This window comes from Vespula vulgaris, chromosome 14 (genome assembly GCF_905475345.1).
Source record: "Vespula vulgaris chromosome 14, iyVesVulg1.1, whole genome shotgun sequence".
NCBI lineage: Eukaryota > Metazoa > Arthropoda > Insecta > Hymenoptera > Vespidae > Vespula > Vespula vulgaris.
This window is the reverse complement of record NC_066599.1, coordinates 5,088,051-5,107,775: the sequence shown is the minus strand read 5'-3', so window position 1 is coordinate 5,107,775 and position 19,725 is coordinate 5,088,051. Positions and strand designations below refer to the sequence as shown.

The window sequence follows — 19,725 nt, the reverse complement described above, 5'->3', positions numbered from 1 at the left end:
TCAAAGACTGTAATATCTCATTTATTGTCCAATAAGATTTTCATTGAATCCATTGGATAAAGACGATTGACGATATCACTTTCGATTGGTCGAATTATTAAAAATGAAATTTTTAAATGTATACCATTAATTGCAGAAGTTTAATATTTCATAAACGGGCGACTTTTTTACAGAGAAATATTGCGGATAGATATTACAAAAGATTATTAATTAAAGAAACGATCGTTCGTAAAGTCGGTAGCACAGGAAGTCGCGGTGATTGACCGCGTTAAAGGAAAAGAACGACGAAGGGAGAAAGATGGTACTTTTCAATGTTCCAGGCAAGCGCACTGTATACAAATCATAGTATATCGAGTTGAAATATGAACGATAATAATAGATAGAGTATAGTAATATTAGAGGAAAGATCAGAGAAAAAATCAGTGTTCGAAGTATTCAAAAAGCGAAATCGATCTATCGATATAACGAAAAGAAAAGGAATAAAACGATAAGATGTACGATAGTTTGTAGTATAGCGACAAAGGTGGGGTGATGGTGGTTGGTCCTGATCATGATCGTAATGTAATAGCGATAGTGGTTGTAAGGTTGTGTCGGTGGTATGGTATTGCTGCTGCTGTTGCTGCTGCTGTTGTTGGTGGAGGTGGCAGTGGAGGTGGCAGTGGCAGCGGGGGCAGCCATACTCAAACAACCGCCGAGCGAGGAGCGCGGCGTGGCGTAGAAATGAAACGATAATACGGCACGTTGAAACGCTCACGGCCCGGGGACGAGGTGCAAGGCGTGAGTGTGACCGATTGGGCGTAAAAGAATTAGAAGACAGAAAAGAATCAGGGCGGAAGTGCGGCAAAGTTCGCGGAGGAAAAGGAAAGAGTGTGTCGTCGAAAAGAAGGGGGCTCCGCCGTCGAATCTCGGTGGTGGCACGGAGTGGACGGTATGAGCGCAAAGACGGACGTTAACAGGCGAGTCCTAGCGATTCAGGCCAAAAAGAAGAGGCACAAGCCGAGTAAAAGAAAAGGAAAAGGTAATTCTCAGGGTGATACGGACTCAACCACCGGACAGTGCTCAAAAGTACAACCAGCCGCCGCACGGCAAGGACAAGGATCCGACTTCTTTCAAGATGCCTCTTCGGGACAGAGGCCGTACTCCAGCGATAATGGAAATAGGTAACTGCTTACCATTAATATGCCATCTATTCGAACTTTGCTAGAATTATTTCGGGATCTATTCTGTATTCCTTCTCAAATTTCAACGAATATCTTCTTGGTTCTATTTATCTTTTCTCTATTTACTAGTAACGACGTAATAACGAGCTCTTTTTTTCTTTGAGTTTAGAATTAGTAAATAAACAAGCCTTTATTTTCTCACGCGATTATACGACGATATGGAAGCAAATTTGTCGTTGTAATAAATGGATTTTTACAATATTATCGCGTTAATATATCACGTAGTTTCGATAACGATTCCAGTTTTTTGTCATTTTGGAAGTTATGTGCATGTGGGGGCAAAATGTGTGTGTGTGTCTGTGTGTATGTAGTGCGTGCGTGCGTGCGCGCGCGCGTGTATTTAAATATATCAGCTGTATGTTTAGGAAAAACAAATCTATGAGAATTTTGTTAATGGTCGATTAAATTTTTAGATTGGAACCATGTCACAGCTCGAGCAACGAAACGATAGAGGATGATGATGAAGTGTATAGTAGCGAAGATGAGGAGCAGGAAGATAGCAGTGATTATTGCAAAGGAGGTTATCATCCTGTGAAGATAGGGGATTTGTTTTTAAGTCGTTATCATGTGACTCGAAAACTTGGCTGGGGTCATTTTTCTACAGTCTGGCTTTGCTGGGATCTACAGGTATTTGAATATAAATATTAGGATAATTTGTTTATATTCAATACTTTTTGAATATATGTAGGAATTAATTTTTAAAAAATGTTCTATATGCAGGATAAGCGATTTGTGGCACTCAAAGTAGTGAAATCTGCAACTCATTTTACTGAGACTGCTTTGGATGAGATAAAATTATTGAAAGACGTACGTGATATCGATCCTAGCGATCCTAAACGAAATAAGACCGTCCAGTTACTCAATGACTTCAAGATCAGTGGCATTAATGGTCTTCATGTTTGCATGGTATTCGAAGTGCTTGGACATAATCTTCTTAAATTGATCATAAAATCTAGTTATAGAGGAATTCCAAGAAACAATGTTAAACGCATCATCCGCCAAGTCCTTGAGGGTCTTGATTATCTTCATAATAAATGTAAGAGAAAGAGACATATCTTTGAATCGATATGTATTTAGACTAATGTTTTGTGACTAATTTCTTACCGAAGTACATTAAGTGAACTAAATATCCGCAAATTTAAAAATATACATAGGACAAAAAATTTTTTACCATAGAAACATAATGTCTAACAAATTTATTTTTCTAGGTAAAATCATTCATACAGATATCAAACCTGAAAATGTTCTCATATGTGTAGATGAAACTTATATAAGAAAATTAGCTTGCGAGGCAACCGAATTACATTCTTTGGGTATAAAATTACCAGTTTCTTTAATTTCTACTGCGCCAAAAGAATTTCAAGAACCCACACCAAATTCCAAAATGTCTAAAAATAAAAAGAAGAAACTGAAGAAAAAAGCTAAACGGCAAAATGAATTATTGAAGAAACAAATGGAACAGATAGAGGAAATAGAAGAACAGAATAAACTTGCAAATAGTACAAGAGAAAATGGTGAGTTGGAGACAAATAGTCCGGATCAAGATGTGAATACAGAAAGTATAGAAGATAATACAGAAAGTAAAGGTTCTCCTGATATCTCAGAACCATCTGTACCATCGTTACACATCAATGGAGTGGATGGTTTAGCAGGTGGAGAAAAAATAGAAAATCAATCAACCGATCGGTCGGAGAAAATGGAGAATGTGACTTTATGCGATGTAGACAAAAGTTGTGGTGAAAGTACTCTACCACGAGATGCAGAAGATACGGACGAATGTAGCGAAGGTTAGATTTCATTACTAAAATTATAAAATGATCATTGTGTTTCCTCATTTTGTATTTTTTTTTCTTTCTTTCTTTTTTTTTTTTTCCTTTTACTTCTATTCAGGACGTAATTTGAATCCACCTGAGAGCAAACAATTAAAACGGGCATCTGTAGCACCACTTGATCCAGCTACGGTAGATTGTGAGGTCGAAGTAAAAATAGCTGATCTTGGAAATGCATGCTGGGTTCATAAAAAATTTACAGATGATATACAAACACGACAATATAGATCTTTAGAGGTTTTGTTAGGATCAGGATATGATACTTCTGCAGATATATGGTCCACGGCATGTATGGCATTTGAATTGGCAACTGGTGATTACCTTTTTGAACCACATAGTGGTAAAGAATATTGTAGGTTAGTATTTGACATGATCTATTGAGAATGGCATCATGTAGAATAGATAACATTTGTGCACGTATATTCTTTTTTAAATTATATTTTCAGAGACGAAGACCATCTAGCTCATATTATAGAGCTACTTGGAGAAATACCTAGACGTATAGCGCTCTCTGGAAAAAACTCGAAAATGTACTTTAACAAAAAGGGGGAATTGAAGCATATTACCGGATTAAAACCATGGGGACTTTATGAGGTGCTTACGGAAAAATATGATTGGTCACCGAGCGAAGCACGCGAATTTGCTGAATTTTTAACTCCAATGTTAGAATTTGATCCAAGTATGCGAGCTACAGCTGCTGAGTGTCTGAAGCACCCATGGTTACAAATCAAGTGATCCTGCTTTTATTTTATTTTCTTTTATTTTATTTACTTTTTTTTTCTTTTTTTTAATTCTTTTATCTTTAAATTTCTGAGATCCTCACTCTTTACCACCCTGATGCAATTACAAGTCGAGAGTGTAATAGGAAGCAGAAATCAGAAAAAAAAAGAAATTTTTATACCCAATTATAGTTTCAATTTTCATATAAAACGAATATACAACTAGGAGCGCACATCTTATATTTATTTCATATTTTAGACCATAAACAAATTATAAGACGCAGCCTATATATGACACAAACATAGCACATCATAATGTAAAAATATACGCGAATGATGGCTCGACGATAATAAACTTTACTGATAAATGTCTCGATATTATTAGGAGTTGGACAACATTTCTATAAAAGAAGTTAGAAATCAATTCTATGAAATTTCGTTACACAGTGAGGTATGCTTCCTAATGAAATACTCTCGACATCAACCGCCTATACGTGTATTTATAAATTTGTTAAATCATATTTTTCATTTAGCGATGACAACTTAAATTAAAGTTAATAGTATTTTATTACTTTATACATTCGTTACATCCTTCGTATTGGTCACTTTATTTATCTACAAGTATTCCAAGAGTCATGGTACCCACTCATAAGATACTTTATAGATATTTAAGGGCAGGCCCGTTAAAACACGTAAATTTACCTAACTCAACCTAAGTAGATTTCTTTTTAAGATGATGTTGGTTACTATAAACTCTTAATGAAAGTTTTTTTTCTATTAACTATTTTCTGTAAACTCTTAGACGTATAATGTAAATCTCTCACTACCTCGTTGCATTAGATATTTTAAAATACTCATACACACATGCCGGAACATGTAGTTAATGCACAGAATATTTCTATGAATTTATAATGTATTCAAATGTACGAATGATTGGTATCAAGTGAGAGTTGGTTACCAGATTCTTGGTATATAAAGCCAAGCTAGGGCGAACACAAATCGATATGAGACAATATGTTTTTGCTGAATATTAAAGGGGCACAAATATTTGAGTAAACAAAAGATTGTTAAACTATATATATTGTAATAGGAATATTAGTCGAACGCATAAGTATCTAAAGCAATATTAGTTTTTGGTTATGCAAATTTTATGAATCTCAGCAGTCTCATTCCAAAAGTAATGCGGTTTTTTTAAGTTTTAAAATAACGAAAAAAAGACACGTTCAGCTTTAATTTAAGATATATTTACCGCTATTATTTACAATTTGTTCTTATCTTAATTTAAAATGTTCAATATCTTGACTATTAATTTCTCATTATCAGGGAATTCTGACTTTTATTCGCATCCAAGACTATAATTTCCAGAATGAAGAGACTGGAACCATTTTTGACCTTAGCTTACACTCATAATACCTTGAATCATAAATTTTGCGTATTTTATTGATTGTTGCTGTAGCTATGTTCTGGCAAAATTCCCAAAACAAAATATATCTTAAATGCTCTTTTAACACTTCCATAACGTTTATTTTTTTCACGTTTATTTAAATTCATGTGTGAAAAATTAAACTGGCACACAATTACTTAAGATACTGTAAATTCTAATAAAACATATACATTGTACGAATTCACAATAACTGTAAAACATTACATGAAACTGTAAAACTCCATTTTGACCAATAAGAAAAAGTCGCTTTACTTATGGGATGACCTAATATCTTGTAGTTTCCATCATAGTGAAACATTTATTATTATATTCTTTTGAAAATGAAGTGAATGTCTTACACAAATTGTCTTATTTCGCCGTGTGTTCTGAAATATCGATTCTAATATATACTTTCCTATGTCTGAAATTCTCTATGTTAAGTCTGAAACATCTCGCGCGCGCGTATGTGTGTACACAAGTTTTGCATAACCATCTTCATACATGGACTAATTATTGAGCTCTTTGCCGGTAAATTATTTCCTGTTTTATATTAAAACAAAAGTAAAACAAAAAGAAAACAGTGCATATACTGTATTTTCATCGTCATCGGCTCATTCACGTTATTCTGCTTCGTCCAGCAGTTCAGCTCTGTTCTCTATCGTTCCCTTTCTTTCTTTTCTTTTTCTTTTGGTAAGACTTAAACTTAGGGTTTCATATCGACATGTGGATACGCTTATGTGTACGTACAAGGATTATAATAAAATCATGCTTTGTTTTTTTTTCTACCTTGGTGTTTCTCACCAGGTAAAAGCGATTTTATTTATATAAGTATTTATCGTCACGTATCATAATCATTTTGTTTTCCGTCAACAACAAATTTTGTAAAAAATAATGGAAATCTGTATAATAATTGATCTCGTGTGAACAATATGCATCTGCTCTCACTAACAAGGTATCAATTTTGAGACTAAAGTCCTGGCACAATATTCTTCACATACACAAAAGAAACGTGTTGTTCATTGTACAGTTATTTCTGGAAAGGGGAAAAAAATGTATCGATTTTGTCATTGAAATTACCATTATAATTTATTATATACTACTGTACTGCGAGAAACAGGAAATATTGTGACATATATAAGGTTTACTACGATATTTTTTCTGTGACAAGAAAGAACAAGAACAAGAAGAAGAGAAAGGAAGTCAACAACACTGAATAAATAAGGTCCCCTCTACTTGTAATGCAGTAATTAGTATGAAACGCGTTTAAGATTATAGATGATTCGTTTAGCTAATGATGCGCCCTATGCCTGTTTAATTGATTCTATAAGCTATTGAATCAAGCACGCAAGCCGTAGATATTATTGCGGCTTCGCATCATCTAATGACGATCTTGTCGAATTTGTACAGTACATATTAGAGTAAATAGCGAATATACACAGATATAATTTTCTGAGAGGATTTAATGGCCATTGAAATTCGTTGGTATCATTTCGAATTGCGTCTACTTCGTTACTTTTATTTTCTTTCTTTTTAAATTAATCAATCAGTAAAATTTTAAATAGCTATAAATGAGTATTTTACATAGATAAATCTATTATTGAAGATAAGAAGAGTTAGGTGAGAACAAAAGACGTTAAACTAATTCGCTCGAATCTATAACGAGAATCGACTTCAAAGGTGAACGTTTTAAAAACACAAAAAATCTTTTGAACTTTTCATGAGGTGGGAAAATATTTGATCGCCTTTATCACATTGACGGATTTCACTGGCCTGACGTATGTTCGTCTTGTAGTTCATATATTGCAATTAAAATAGAAAGAAAAAAGAGAAAAAACCGAAAAAAAAAAAACCGGAAAAGAAACATGAATACCGATTTATGTAGAGATATAAATCCATTATTTACGTAGCATGTACGATGGCTGCTTAAATGCTAGTTAGAAAACAAAATTAACTGACTTGTATAACTTTGAAACATCTGAACTTAACAGACGTTTCAACAATCTTCTCGTGCGTATTATAATTAATAATACGTAATAGAATTACCGTTAACGGCATGTCTAATAATACATACGTGTATTTCTAACTATTCGAAGATAAAAGGAAAGGAATAAAGAAAAAGAATGGTTTGTATAGGGACCCAATTTTGAACTATACCAGTGGATCATGTTCCAATCGGTAGGGGAAATATTAGAATGTTTGGTAATGGCTTGCTTAAATAAATTGTCGAAATGTCAGAACTCGTGGGAAAAAGAAAATTTAAAAAAGAAGAAAGAAAACAGAAAATGATGAAATGACGTTACAAAGAAAGAAATTCGAAAAATAGGTAGAAAATTAATACTATAGTAGTCTATGATTTTTATATAATTGCAAAATAACAGAAGACTAAGAGAAACTATTAGACGATAAAAAGATATCGTAAGAACGAACAATCGAAATTAATCATTTTAGTGAACGCAAAATAAAAAATGAAAATCAATACAAGACACTCGGACGGGGAAAAAGAACACCAAGTCACAAATGTACTCGACCGATGCCTATTGTAAATACATATACACGGAAATGGTCAGAAGACAATTTTCTTTTGCATAGCGTTCTAACCGTGACTGACTCTTCATCGATACAGATTTAATCGTGAGTAACGGGACAGTTATCAGAGATAACAAAAATTTGATAAAAGAAGCGTATATCTTACTGATTGGTACATAGTCAGTCTGGATCGTGGAGTCACGAAAGATTTTGTTAAAAAATTATGCATGTTTAGCAAATTAAAACGCAAAGATGTATTACGAGCCATACGAAAAATGTGAAAAGAGTAAGAAATAATGACTATAAATTGTTGAAAATAAAAAAAAAAGAATAAAAGAAAGACGAAAAACAAACGACAGAAAAAAACAAAAGAAAAAAATACATTATATAGGACATCTTCATATGTGTGATCATTTTTAGAATCGTTTTATCGTTTTATCGATCGAATAAAATCGAACGAAAGGATTAACTTTGAGCGATAACAACAGCAAAAAAAGAAGAAAATACATACAGAAATAGCGTTATAAAAGTTGACTGGTGTTTTTAGAGAACAACAAGCTTCCGAGCTTTTAGACAATATCCTAAATATTAGCACTAATGAGTGCCCCTTTCCAGCCAATTCCTTCTTCCGATATTGAGAAAAGTAAAATCCGATTACGAGAAAGTAAAAGAGAAGTGTTTAGAAAGTTTTAATCTATCAATCGTAGGAAAAGGAACGAGTGAGAATTTAATTATATATATGTGTGTATGTATATGTGTATATATATATATATATATATATATATATATATATATCTTTTTTCTTTTTTAATCTTTCTTTCTCTTCCCCCGAGCTATAATTCGTTTCTCAATGATCGAGTTAATATCGTTAGATCGATGCGATTTAAGATTCATCTTATTTTGTTACAATTCTTTCATCCTCGAATTAATCCCTTTCATGTCACGAGATCGTTTTTCGTTTTTGCACTACGTTCGTTTCTACGTCTATTTGTTTATTTCCTTCTCCCCCTCCCCCCCACGATATGTTTCGCAAGATAAATGAAATAATAATAATAATAGAAAAAGAATAATAAAAAATAAAGGAAAGATAAATCCGTGAAAAAGCACGTTGAATCGGCACGATGTCTTGTGTGTTTCAGTCCTTCGAGATCGATAGATTTCTCGCAAATACACGAGACATTCGTAAATTAATATGATTAATTGAAAAAAGAAATGAACGAGCCGAAAGAAATAAATGGATTTGATGTTTAGATGCTGCCTCCATTATATGCCCTGCCACAGGAAAAAGTACGATAATAAACATAGACCCATGTACCCACCTCTAAGAGAATGATATATATATAAGAAATAAATTCGCAAGAAAATAAAAATAAATAAAAAAAGGGAATTTTTTCTTTCCAATTTCATCCAATGCCCCATTAAGTGAAAGAAACGGAGAGACAAAGAAAGATAAAACAGGAGAAATTTGATATGGTTTCGCCTTTTATTTTTTTTATATAAGCGAACTTTTTTCTTTATTTTACGAAATATTCAATCAATAAAATTATTTTTAATCATTAATAATATAAGATGTATCTCACATATACTTTTATTTCTCGTACGTTTTGCGTGTTACAAAGAAAGTTATGTTTTATTTATATTTATGTGCTAAATTATTTTTAATCGACAAGATGTTTTAAATATAAAGATTTATAAATTCCTTTAAAAAGACTGATAACGATATTAAAATATAAATATGCAAAGTGTGTACAAAATGAATTGAATGTGAAAACGATATAGTTTTACTACTATTCGACGTAGATAGTCATTAAAAATAATTACCCTATACCATTTGTGATTAAATCACAGTTCAACAAATTGTAAGATGACTTTATTATTATTTTATATTCATCCTAATACTGCGTGTATTTATTTTTACCGTCATCCATAAAATTTACACTATGGAATGTTTTTCTTCTTTTTTTTAATTATTTATTCGATATTCATTTGATAAATCTCTAAAAAAATGAATAGGTATATGTTACCGATCTTAATACGATGTATCTAATATTTTCAATTATTTCTTATTTACCTATTAAATATTATTTTCGACAAGACGAAATATACAATATTTAAAATAAATTATGAACACTAATGTTCATTACAAATGTAACACTCGTACTTATAATAAGTAAAATTATAATCGAATATATAGATTATCATACATACTTCTGAAACGTTCTATGTTATAAAGAGGATAAATTGTTTCGTCATACAAGATATTAATAAACGTCAACTTGACCAATATATTTGAGCACTATGCCAACACATGCTATATACGTCATTCAAAATACAATTGGAAATAACATAAACAGAAATCTATTTATAATATAAATATAAATATTCTACTGTACGTACGTACTAATTATGCAGTACTAACAGGATTTTTACGGACAACCCTTGATGACTTCAAAACTATTTATCTAAACAAATTTTCATATTTTAAAAAAATATACATTTATAGACGCAATCTCGGCTTTACATTCTTATTATGATATCATGCTTCGTATTATTTATAAAATACAGTAACTTGTGATATACAAATATTTATAAATTATAAAATTCATTAGAAAATTGTTACTTAACACTAAATTTATTTGTAAAACTGTACAGAAATAGTTGTGCATAATATATAAGGCAGAATAGATAAGAATATCAGTTCGCGTTGTCTATGTGCAGATTGTTTAATATGTTTTACAAAGTTAAAATGTAGTAAGTGAAATAATGAGAAAGAAAAAAATTGACTGAAATTTCTATTTACGTTTCACTCAATACTTTAACACGTATCATAATAGATCATAATAAAGTTATATAAGCATAAATTATAAAATGAATTATAATATGTTTATATAATATGCACATTTTTCATATTAAATGAATATTGAGTTTAATTTTCATTTATAGAAACAAATTATAAGTAGTAGTATATTACTAAGAAAAAAATCATATATTATAATACTATGTAGAAACTTATCCACAAAGTCATTATTAGGTCAATTATTAAGTAGGATATGCCAGATTTTACATTTTAAAAGTTACTTGTACAATCGCATATCGCTGCATAATATAATATTATTTCTTTAAACAATTATATAAACTTCAATTTGAATCAGACCATTCTTCGTCATCTCTGCAAATTAATTACAATTTGGTTAATAATTTTCGAAAATTAATTAACGATGAAACACAACCCATCACCATCAAGAAGCGTTATTTACTGCAAACCAAAAATAGAAGAATTTGCTCCAACTTTATACCATATATCACCCAAGATTTACCGAGTAACGTAGGAACAATAATTATATGCACGTACATACAATAGGATAAAACAAAACTGTTAGACTTTTCATATATAAAGATATTGTACTCATTAAAACAATTTTAAACTTTCATGAAGATATTTAACCTACTGATTTAGAAGCATGGTATTAAGTTTTCATTATCTATTATAATATATTACATCTATTCAATTTAAAGATATAATAGAAAAACAAAATGGGATAGAATAGAATAAACAATTGAATTCAATTCCTCACCAGTTTACAATTTAATGAGTACAATTGGTTTATATATAGCCAACCTATTATTTCCGTACAAATTTTTATATACAGATTATATATATGTATTTTTTACATATATATGCTTGTATAAATTAAAAAAAACAAACATTGAAAAGATAAGAAACAACAATAGAAAGAGATTGCTATCTTACTTTCATTATATATAACTTTTTTCTATATATCGAAGATAAATAAAGAGAATTTAAAAATAAAATCTAAGAAGATTGAAAAATAAATAAAGAAGATTCAACAATAGAATTCACTTATAAATAAGCGATATACAAACTAAAATACTAATATTATAATTAATAAAATGCTTTCTTCTTATTCTTATTCGTTACATTTGAGCTTAGCGCCGTTTAATCACACACACACACACACACACACACACACACACACACACACACACACACACACACACACACAGAGAGAGAGAGAGAGAGAGAGAGAGAGAGAGAGAGAGAGAGAGAGAGAGAGAGAGAGAGAGAGAGAGAGAGAGAGAGAGAGAGAACATAGATACATAGATACATACATACATTAATCCGGATATATATACGGATAGTTTATTTCAGCAAGAAGCACATTTCTTAGTACGCATCAGACACACCCAAAGAAATATATTAAATACTTAATATCGACCCATGACTAGAACGTCCTTTTTTTTCCTTCACCCATCTTTCGTTTCGAGATTCTTCAGAAACATTAATATTTAATTGTGCTGTTGATGCAGTTGTCGCATCATCATCTGATTCTAATGGACTAATTCTGATTGCTTGATACCATTGGTTTGTCAAATCTGTCATTTGTGATTTACAATCCTTCAGTTCTTGCTGTGTAAATCTTCGAGTAAAGAAAGGAATAAAAAATTTCAGATCCCATCTCGCGAAACCATGAATCCGCGATTGGAGAAAAGATACTTCCATTTCTTCTTCTGTTAGTTCTGACAAGTGTTCAGAATCAATTGTCTGACCCTATTAGATATAAAATGTAGAAGATATAAAGCAAATGAAATGTTTAGAATGTATATAACATTTTATCATACCCATTCTCTTGTTTTACTTAATGAAACTTCTTTATCTTTCTTTTTCCTTCTACTGTTCTTTTGTTTCTTTTCTGCTCGTAAAAATTTAAGTAATGGCATTGTAGAGCCACCAAATATTAACGTTGTGATTAAGACAATAATCAATGTAGTTGTAATAATCACATGACGAGTTTCATCGCTAAAATCCAAGTGAAGTGACAGTGCATATGATATAGCACCTCGAAGACCACTAAACCACATAATGAACATCATTTTTCTGGTAATTTGATGTTCTCGAAACCGGTTAACAAGAAGAGCTAATGGAAAAATATTTGCTGCTCTACCAATAAGACACAGTATAATAGACCATATGATTAAAGCAGGTTCCACCTGTAACAAATCAAATATGTTAATCTAAATAAAAGTTATGTCAATCAACTATGGTTAAATATTTTCATAAATAAAACTACTCCAATATTATATAATACTCTGTATTATATACTTACTCTGTGTCTAAAACTAAAGAGAGCTAATCCTAAATAAGCAAAAACACATGTTTCAGCTATAAAAGCTAAAGTTCTCATAGTCTGCTGCATTGTGATTTGAGTAACGGTTGATAAATTAAAATGAGTATAATGCGACATTACTATTCCATTAAATAATATTGCCATAATACCTAAAATAATATAAGATATTATAAAAGAAAATTGTAGTTTAATATTATTACAATCAATAAAAAAGATCTTTACCAGATAATTGTATGCCTTCTGCCAAGACATAAGGAGCATATGTAAAGACCAACATCATTCCAAATTCAAGAGACGGATTTTTTCTGAGATCTACATGCTTTAATAATAAAGCACTTATAAGCGCGAAAACAACTCCAATACCAGCAGAGGCAAAAAACATAAGACAAAATCTATTTATGCCAAGAATAATAGCTTCACTAGTAGTAGTAGCATTATTGGATTCTAATACCGAGGTTGTTAAAACAATAGATATTGCATCATTTAAAATGGATTCTCCAAAAACTAACATATTTAAAATTGGATCGACTTCTAATGCATGAAATATTGCAACTGTAGCAACTGGATCTACGGCAGATATTAATGATCCAAATGCAAAACTTTCCACAAAACTAAGTCTATATGCAACCTGTGCTAAACCTAATAAATAAATTCCTGCACCAATAACAAATGCAGAAATGGCTGTACCAACAATTGCAAATACCAGAATGCTACCTATATTTTGAAAAAAATTTCCTTTGTGTAAGTTATATCCGGATTCAAATATTATTGGTGGTAGGAGTACAAGAAAAAAAGCAGTTGGAGAAAAAGCTTCTTCCTTTCTCCAATTTGCTATATTTTGATGGGACATAAGATTTATGATCATGCCAATAGCAGCACCTAAGAAGACAATAACTACAGACTCTGGTAGATATTGAAAATTTGTTTGAAGCATGAGATGTATTAATAAAATTCCTAATGCTAAAACGCAAAGAACAAAAAATATGGACATGGAACTATTATGTTCTTCTTCTGCAGAATCTTTGTCAGGAAGTACTGGTTCTGCAGGTGCAATCGTTGTTGTACTTGTATTTGTTGCATTAATAATATCTGGATTTTGAGAAGATTGATAATCCGTAATTATGCTTCCATTTTTTTCATTAATCGGGGTAGCTATTACTTCTGTGTTAATTTTTTCGGTCGTTACATTTTTAAGGATATTGTCATTTTGTTCCGTATTTACTCCTGAAGGTATAATTTGAGAATTTGAAGTTGTCATAGTGATATTAATGGTAGATAATTTATCAGAATTATCAGAATTCTTAGGCCCATTTGTCTTACTTTCATCGTCAATAACCAAATTTGCACTTGTGATTGCAAATACCTGACTTGTATTTGTAATACTTTTTGAATTGTTAAGCACCGGCAAAGAGGTGTTCGGCAATGACAATTTTTTATTTTCAAGGTTAGTAATCTCCGTCGCAAAAGATATTTCACCACATATCACGCCAAATTGCAATATAACGAAAAGAATACACCATTTACTTTGCACTTTATATTGTGTTAAAAACAGATTCATATTTATACTTGTTTCTTTACATAATTAATTTCATGAACCAAGTATAAATCACGTTATCTTCTGAATTACACAACCTACTGACTTGCGTGGTTTCTAACAACTTTTACTGTATTCAATGTAATAAGAATGGTTGTATTTTAAGTCACATGACAACACCAAGTGTACCGAAATCCAATCAAATGATAGACGCCATGATACTATTTACGCGGCAACCATTTAAACTTGTTTTTATCTTACATTATTTCATCCGTTCTATAGTCAATTTCTACTTTATAAATAACTGCAAATAATTCCTTATTAATATTACAATCGATATTTATTCTCATATAAAATTACAATCATAAAGAATTTCTTATGTCTACATATCCTCTTTTTTTTCTGTACATAACTCATTGTTATAATGACTTGCTATACCCATACGTCCAATCTGCGCAGGACATGGAGAATCTTTCCCTAATCTTTGCTCAACTCCTTTCCAAGATCGTTCTTGAAGAAATTGTGCTCCTGCATTGCCAATAGCAACAACACCTATTTTGATAAAATATTAGTTAATATAATATTTGATTGCTAATTTTTAATGTAATTTTAATATAAATAATATAATAACAAAAACATTGCCTGGTGTTTTTAGAACTAAAGCATCCATTTTATTTATACAAAGAATATCATTGTCTGTATTTCTAACTTTTCCAGTAATCAATGATACATCTGTTTCCATGGATGTTTCAAAATCACAGTAATTTAAACCACCAGGCAGTATTTGCCTGAAATCCATACAATATTGTGTGGAAAATTTTCTTGAAGTATTAAAAGCTAAATCAACTTCAAAAGGCATTAATATGGGTCGTAAGAAATCTCGAGAATCAAATACCTCATTCTCTGAACATGCTATTATAACAAAGGCATCGACCTAAAATAAAACATTAAATATGAAGTTTTATTATCAAGACTAAATTAACTAATGCATAAGTAAAATATTTTGCATACTTCTGGGAAATTAGCTAATTTTGTTGGATTTATTTTACCAACACACAAAGTATATGTCTTCTTATTCTTTTGCTTGAGAGTATTTTTAATCATCGATATACATTTTAGATAATCTTGAATTCCTAATGTAGCTACCACTATACCTACAACTTTAGCATCTTTAAGCTTTTCAACGAGAAATCGTCTTCTTTTCAACCAGGATGAATTTAAAACATTAAATTCAATGACTTTGTTACTTTCAAAATAATACCATTTTTTTGCAGGAATGCTCATTGCTAATGTAGAAAATGTTTTCCCATTTTCCCCCAAAAATATTGCTTCATAATCATTTATTTTAAAATCATTTTTTAAAATATATGTTCTACCTAGAATAATCTTTGCTGAAGCATCCTTGGAATCCGTAAATTCCACATTTGATTTACAATTTAATGTGGATAAAATTAAGTTTTTGAATATAGGTTTTAAATTATTATATATATATTCTGTAAATAATAAAATAATTCTTGAATTATAAGCATAATTTTTTTTTATTGAAACAAACTATAAATACTTACCAATCAGATGTGCATATGCGACGTCATAAAAAAGTATACATTTTTTTGTTATATCTTGTAATGTTTTTTTAAACTGTTCTTGAAAACATATTACGTCAATTTTTTTTTTTGGTAAAATATGAAAGACTGATATTTGATTTACAGGATTAAGACAAGCATGTCCAAAATGTATTATACCATCAGCATTAACATGTTGAGCTGTAATTACATCAACACAACAACTACCGCATGTAGTGTCTCCCAAAATATATACTTTTCTATTTATACATTTTTCTAAATGTAATGCAATGTTCACTGAATCTAACAAAAGGTCATCTGGGAATTGTAAACATACCTATAAACATATATCGTTTATTTTCTTTTCTTTTTTATATTGATATTAACAAAGGTTACAAAATTAATAATATAAAAATATAAGTAAAAAATATACAATATATTGATCATAATACGTTTTAAAAATCAGTGAGCCTATTCGCACTATTTTATTTCATACTAGAGATTAAACATAAAAAAGAAAAGATACAAACCTTTTCCAAATTATAAGTTTCAATCCACTTGACACATTTGTCTATTTCATAAGGATCCTCAGTTTTATCTGTTAATTGTGCATGCACACTCTTTACATCGCTCATCGTGATTTTTCTGAGGAATGTTCATAATGAGATAAATATATATCATTTATTATGTAGAGAATAATAAATTGAAAATAAATTTATACTTACAACTACTGCTTCATCGCAACCTTATAGAGTTAACTTGTCACGCATTATATGAAATAAGATAAATCGAGAAGCATTAACATAAATTTTCATAGAGATTTGAATGCATGAATCAAAGAAGTAATAAGATGATATCGATATAAAATCACAACAGCGATTGTAGTGGTTATTATCATGAACTATTTTTCACCGATTTATTATTTTCATTATCACTTAACTTTAAGCCAAAATATATTGATTTAATACTTTTATACAATTCCTAGATGGCGCTAAGATTTTATTCGTTACAGAAATTTACCGATAGAGAATAGAAAAGCTAAACGTTCAAATGTTTTTAAATCACGAAGAACTATATTTTTATTCATAAATGTGTTTATATTATTTGCACAAAACTGTCTAATACGGGAGAGTGAGTATTGGATAATGTTTCTTATCTTTTTAATTATATAGAAAATAAATTTTATACAAATAATTAAAGCGACTACTTTAAATTATGTATGATATATGATATGAATATAACCTCTTACTTTAATTAAATGTAAAAAATAAAATTGATTTTATTTTTCAGAAAGGAACAAAATCGAGCCAGCATGCCAGAACCTGTAAATCATCAGGTAAATGCGGCTCGTAAAACGTTCCAAACATTATATCAAATTTCTAAACTACTTAATACAAACTTAGATCCAGCAACATTAAGTATTTGTATAAGGCTGTGCGAAAATGGGGTAAACCCTTATGCTCTTGCCACGGTAGTAAAAGAATTACAAAGAGAAGCAAAAGCTATGAATAATGCACAAGCTGATCCTACAGTCAGTAAATCTAGTTTAAATAAATGATTAATCTGATTTTGTTGTTATGAATCTTGTTGTAATTAATACAGAAAAATGCTCTCTATAAATAGATTTTCTATTCTTCGTTATTCTATATAATGAATGGTTTAAATATTACAATTAATTTCTTTTACTTATAACAAATTTTAATTGTACAATTACCATGACATATATACTCTTCCAATTTTGTATAATACATTTATTTTCATGATCTTAATTTTGTAAATACAATCAAATAAAAATGGATTGTATATTCAATAAACAATTGATTTTCTAAAGTATTTACCTTTCTCTATTACTTTTCCTTAAAGCAGCTTTCTCATATGTCTAAAATTGATTTGTTTAATTGACATTAAATTAAATATACTTTTAAGTTATCATTGATATATCCTTTTTATTCATTTTTTATATGACATTAGAGGACATTCCAACGAGATATAATTTTTTAAAAAAAGTAATTTGTTTCTTATCCTTCAAAAGAAATATATAAATATTATATTTAAGTTATAAAAATATATTTAAGTAATTAAAATAAGTTGTGTATTTTTATTAGAAAAAAAAAAAAGAATATGTTTTGTAGTTAATTTATCTGAAATTATTTTTTTCAATATTTTATAATTCCGATTTGTTTGGTTTATGATTTACTTTCTTGTCTTCTTTATTTTTTTTCTTATCTCTATAGTACGTTTGTCCTTCAAGCATCACGTGGGACAACTCTGGTTGTTCTAGTAAATAATTCTTAGCATCAACAGCTTGAGATCCTTCACGGAATAAGAAGACTGATCGCTTAGGATCAATTGGATATCTACAATAATTATGAAAATTATTAATATCTCGTAAATAAATTATTATACTTGTTTATAAATGAAAATTACCTCTCTGCTATGATATGGTTGTTTTGTAGACTACTTTGCCAAATACGCATTATAATTTCTGCTTGTTCTTGTGAAATATTTTCTATTACATCCACAAACATCATAACGCCTTTACCTTTTTTTGTCATTTTGAGAACATTATCAGGATTGGAGACATCTATCTAATAAATTACAAAATATCTAATATTCATTTTTCTATAATCCTTGTTAACAAAAGTGTTATATCACAAATAATATATATTAATTGGCTACCTGTGATAAATCTATTTTTGGACTTGGTCTAAGATGTTCTGGAAGTTCATCTGAAGGCAGAGGTTCTTCATTTTCCTATAATATTGCAGTGATATATAAGATGATGTAATATATGTTTATTACATGTAATCAAAATTAAAAATGTATTTATTCCTGATTGAAATAAAAAGAAAAGATAAAAGAAAAAAGAAAAAATTTTAATGTCGAACACTTCATATTATTAGTTGTTATCACACCTCCCATTGATCCAATAAATGTTCCAAATCTGCATCTGTCATATCTCTTATATCTTTATCACGCCATGATTTTTTTTTATTCTCAGTTGAATCATTTGCACTCGATATAGCCAAAATTGCTAATATACTGCAGAGAAAGACGTTCATCTCCATATTGAAATAATTCCTCAAAATTAAAATTTCTTATTGTTTATAAGATTATATTATTTCCTAGAAATAAATATGAAAATTAGCTTTGATCAAAGAAGTAACTTTTATTAATTTTATCTTATTCATTTTAAAAACAATGATTTAATTACCGGATACGAAATGCTGAGTTAGCATTCCAACTAATTTCAGCCATTGTGTCTACTGTCATTGGTAAAGTAAAACGTTTCACTTAGAAGGTAAACGTAATATTGTCATCTTATCATTTATTAGATTTAATGTAAAGTTTAAAATTAAAAAAGTCGAAAATATTATATTTATTTTTTATTAATATTTTATGTGAAATCCATAACTACGAGAGAAAATGTCAAAAATTTTATGTGTTAGGTATTCATGTTCAAAAATTATTTTATCAATGACTGTTTTTCTCATTTACCCGCGCTTATAAATTAAAATAAATTTTAATACAAAACTAATATATCTCGACTAAAATTATTAAGTATGTAGTTTATATAAATCATTTTACATAAATACATAATAGTTTCTTAAATACATCAAATATAACTAAGGATACATAATAACATATAATAACATATGTTTTTATTTATGGTTGCTAAGTAACTGCTTTGTATATTAAGGTAGTACTTACATATATTAATTTTGATTGTTTTATAAATCATGCAACAAGTTTAAGTATATATTA

The 19,725-nt window shown here is 29.7% G+C and overlaps 5 protein-coding genes across 7 annotated transcripts; 2 read left to right on the top strand and 3 right to left on the bottom strand.

The window, feature by feature from the left end:
• The first annotated feature begins 387 nt into the window (after positions 1-387).
• LOC127069097 (SRSF protein kinase 2) lies at positions 388-8,124 on the top strand. 2 transcript variants are annotated; one of them, XM_051005797.1, is made up of 7 exons: positions 388-1,160; positions 1,634-1,847; positions 1,941-2,256; positions 2,429-2,734; positions 2,825-3,007; positions 3,111-3,405; positions 3,496-8,124. In XM_051005797.1, the coding sequence occupies exons 1-7, from the start codon at positions 931-933 to the stop codon at positions 3,782-3,784; spliced, it is 1,833 nt and encodes a 610-aa protein (XP_050861754.1). In that variant the 5' UTR covers positions 388-930; the 3' UTR covers positions 3,785-8,124. The 2 variants fall into 2 exon arrangements, with proteins under 2 accessions (XP_050861754.1, XP_050861753.1); XM_051005796.1 differs by having other exon boundaries at positions 389-1,160; positions 2,429-3,007.
• Positions 8,125-9,289: 1,165 nt separating this feature from the next.
• Positions 9,290-14,543, bottom strand: LOC127069096 (sodium/hydrogen exchanger 8). 2 transcript variants are annotated; one of them, XM_051005795.1, is made up of 6 exons: positions 14,185-14,543; positions 13,087-14,088; positions 12,844-13,013; positions 12,359-12,727; positions 11,956-12,287; positions 9,290-10,886 (listed from the first exon to the last, which is right to left on the bottom strand). In XM_051005795.1, the coding sequence occupies exons 1-6, from the start codon at positions 14,420-14,422 to the stop codon at positions 10,856-10,858; spliced, it is 2,142 nt and encodes a 713-aa protein (XP_050861752.1). In that variant the 5' UTR covers positions 14,423-14,543; the 3' UTR covers positions 9,290-10,855. The 2 variants fall into 2 exon arrangements, with proteins under 2 accessions (XP_050861752.1, XP_050861749.1); XM_051005792.1 differs by having other exon boundaries at positions 13,087-14,542.
• A 169-nt stretch (positions 14,544-14,712) lies between these two features.
• On the bottom strand, positions 14,713-16,855 carry LOC127069099 (2-(3-amino-3-carboxypropyl)histidine synthase subunit 2). The gene is made up of 6 exons (XM_051005799.1): positions 16,686-16,855; positions 16,491-16,605; positions 15,964-16,297; positions 15,410-15,891; positions 15,041-15,332; positions 14,713-14,950 (listed from the first exon to the last, which is right to left on the bottom strand). The coding sequence occupies exons 2-6, from the start codon at positions 16,593-16,595 to the stop codon at positions 14,781-14,783; spliced, it is 1,383 nt and encodes a 460-aa protein (XP_050861756.1). The 5' UTR covers positions 16,596-16,605; positions 16,686-16,855; the 3' UTR covers positions 14,713-14,780.
• Positions 16,856-16,947: 92 nt separating this feature from the next.
• On the top strand, positions 16,948-17,793 carry LOC127069101 (mitotic-spindle organizing protein 1-like). The gene is made up of 2 exons (XM_051005801.1): positions 16,948-17,091; positions 17,251-17,793. Exon 2 carries the CDS (start codon positions 17,273-17,275, stop codon positions 17,516-17,518), a length of 246 nt encoding a protein of 81 aa, XP_050861758.1. The 5' UTR covers positions 16,948-17,091; positions 17,251-17,272; the 3' UTR covers positions 17,519-17,793.
• Positions 17,794-18,080: 287 nt separating this feature from the next.
• LOC127069100 (LDLR chaperone boca) lies at positions 18,081-19,332 on the bottom strand. The gene is made up of 5 exons (XM_051005800.1): positions 19,175-19,332; positions 18,876-19,085; positions 18,640-18,714; positions 18,388-18,548; positions 18,081-18,317 (listed from the first exon to the last, which is right to left on the bottom strand). The coding sequence occupies exons 2-5, from the start codon at positions 19,026-19,028 to the stop codon at positions 18,125-18,127; spliced, it is 582 nt and encodes a 193-aa protein (XP_050861757.1). The 5' UTR covers positions 19,029-19,085; positions 19,175-19,332; the 3' UTR covers positions 18,081-18,124.
• Between the last annotated feature and the right edge of the window lie 393 nt (positions 19,333-19,725).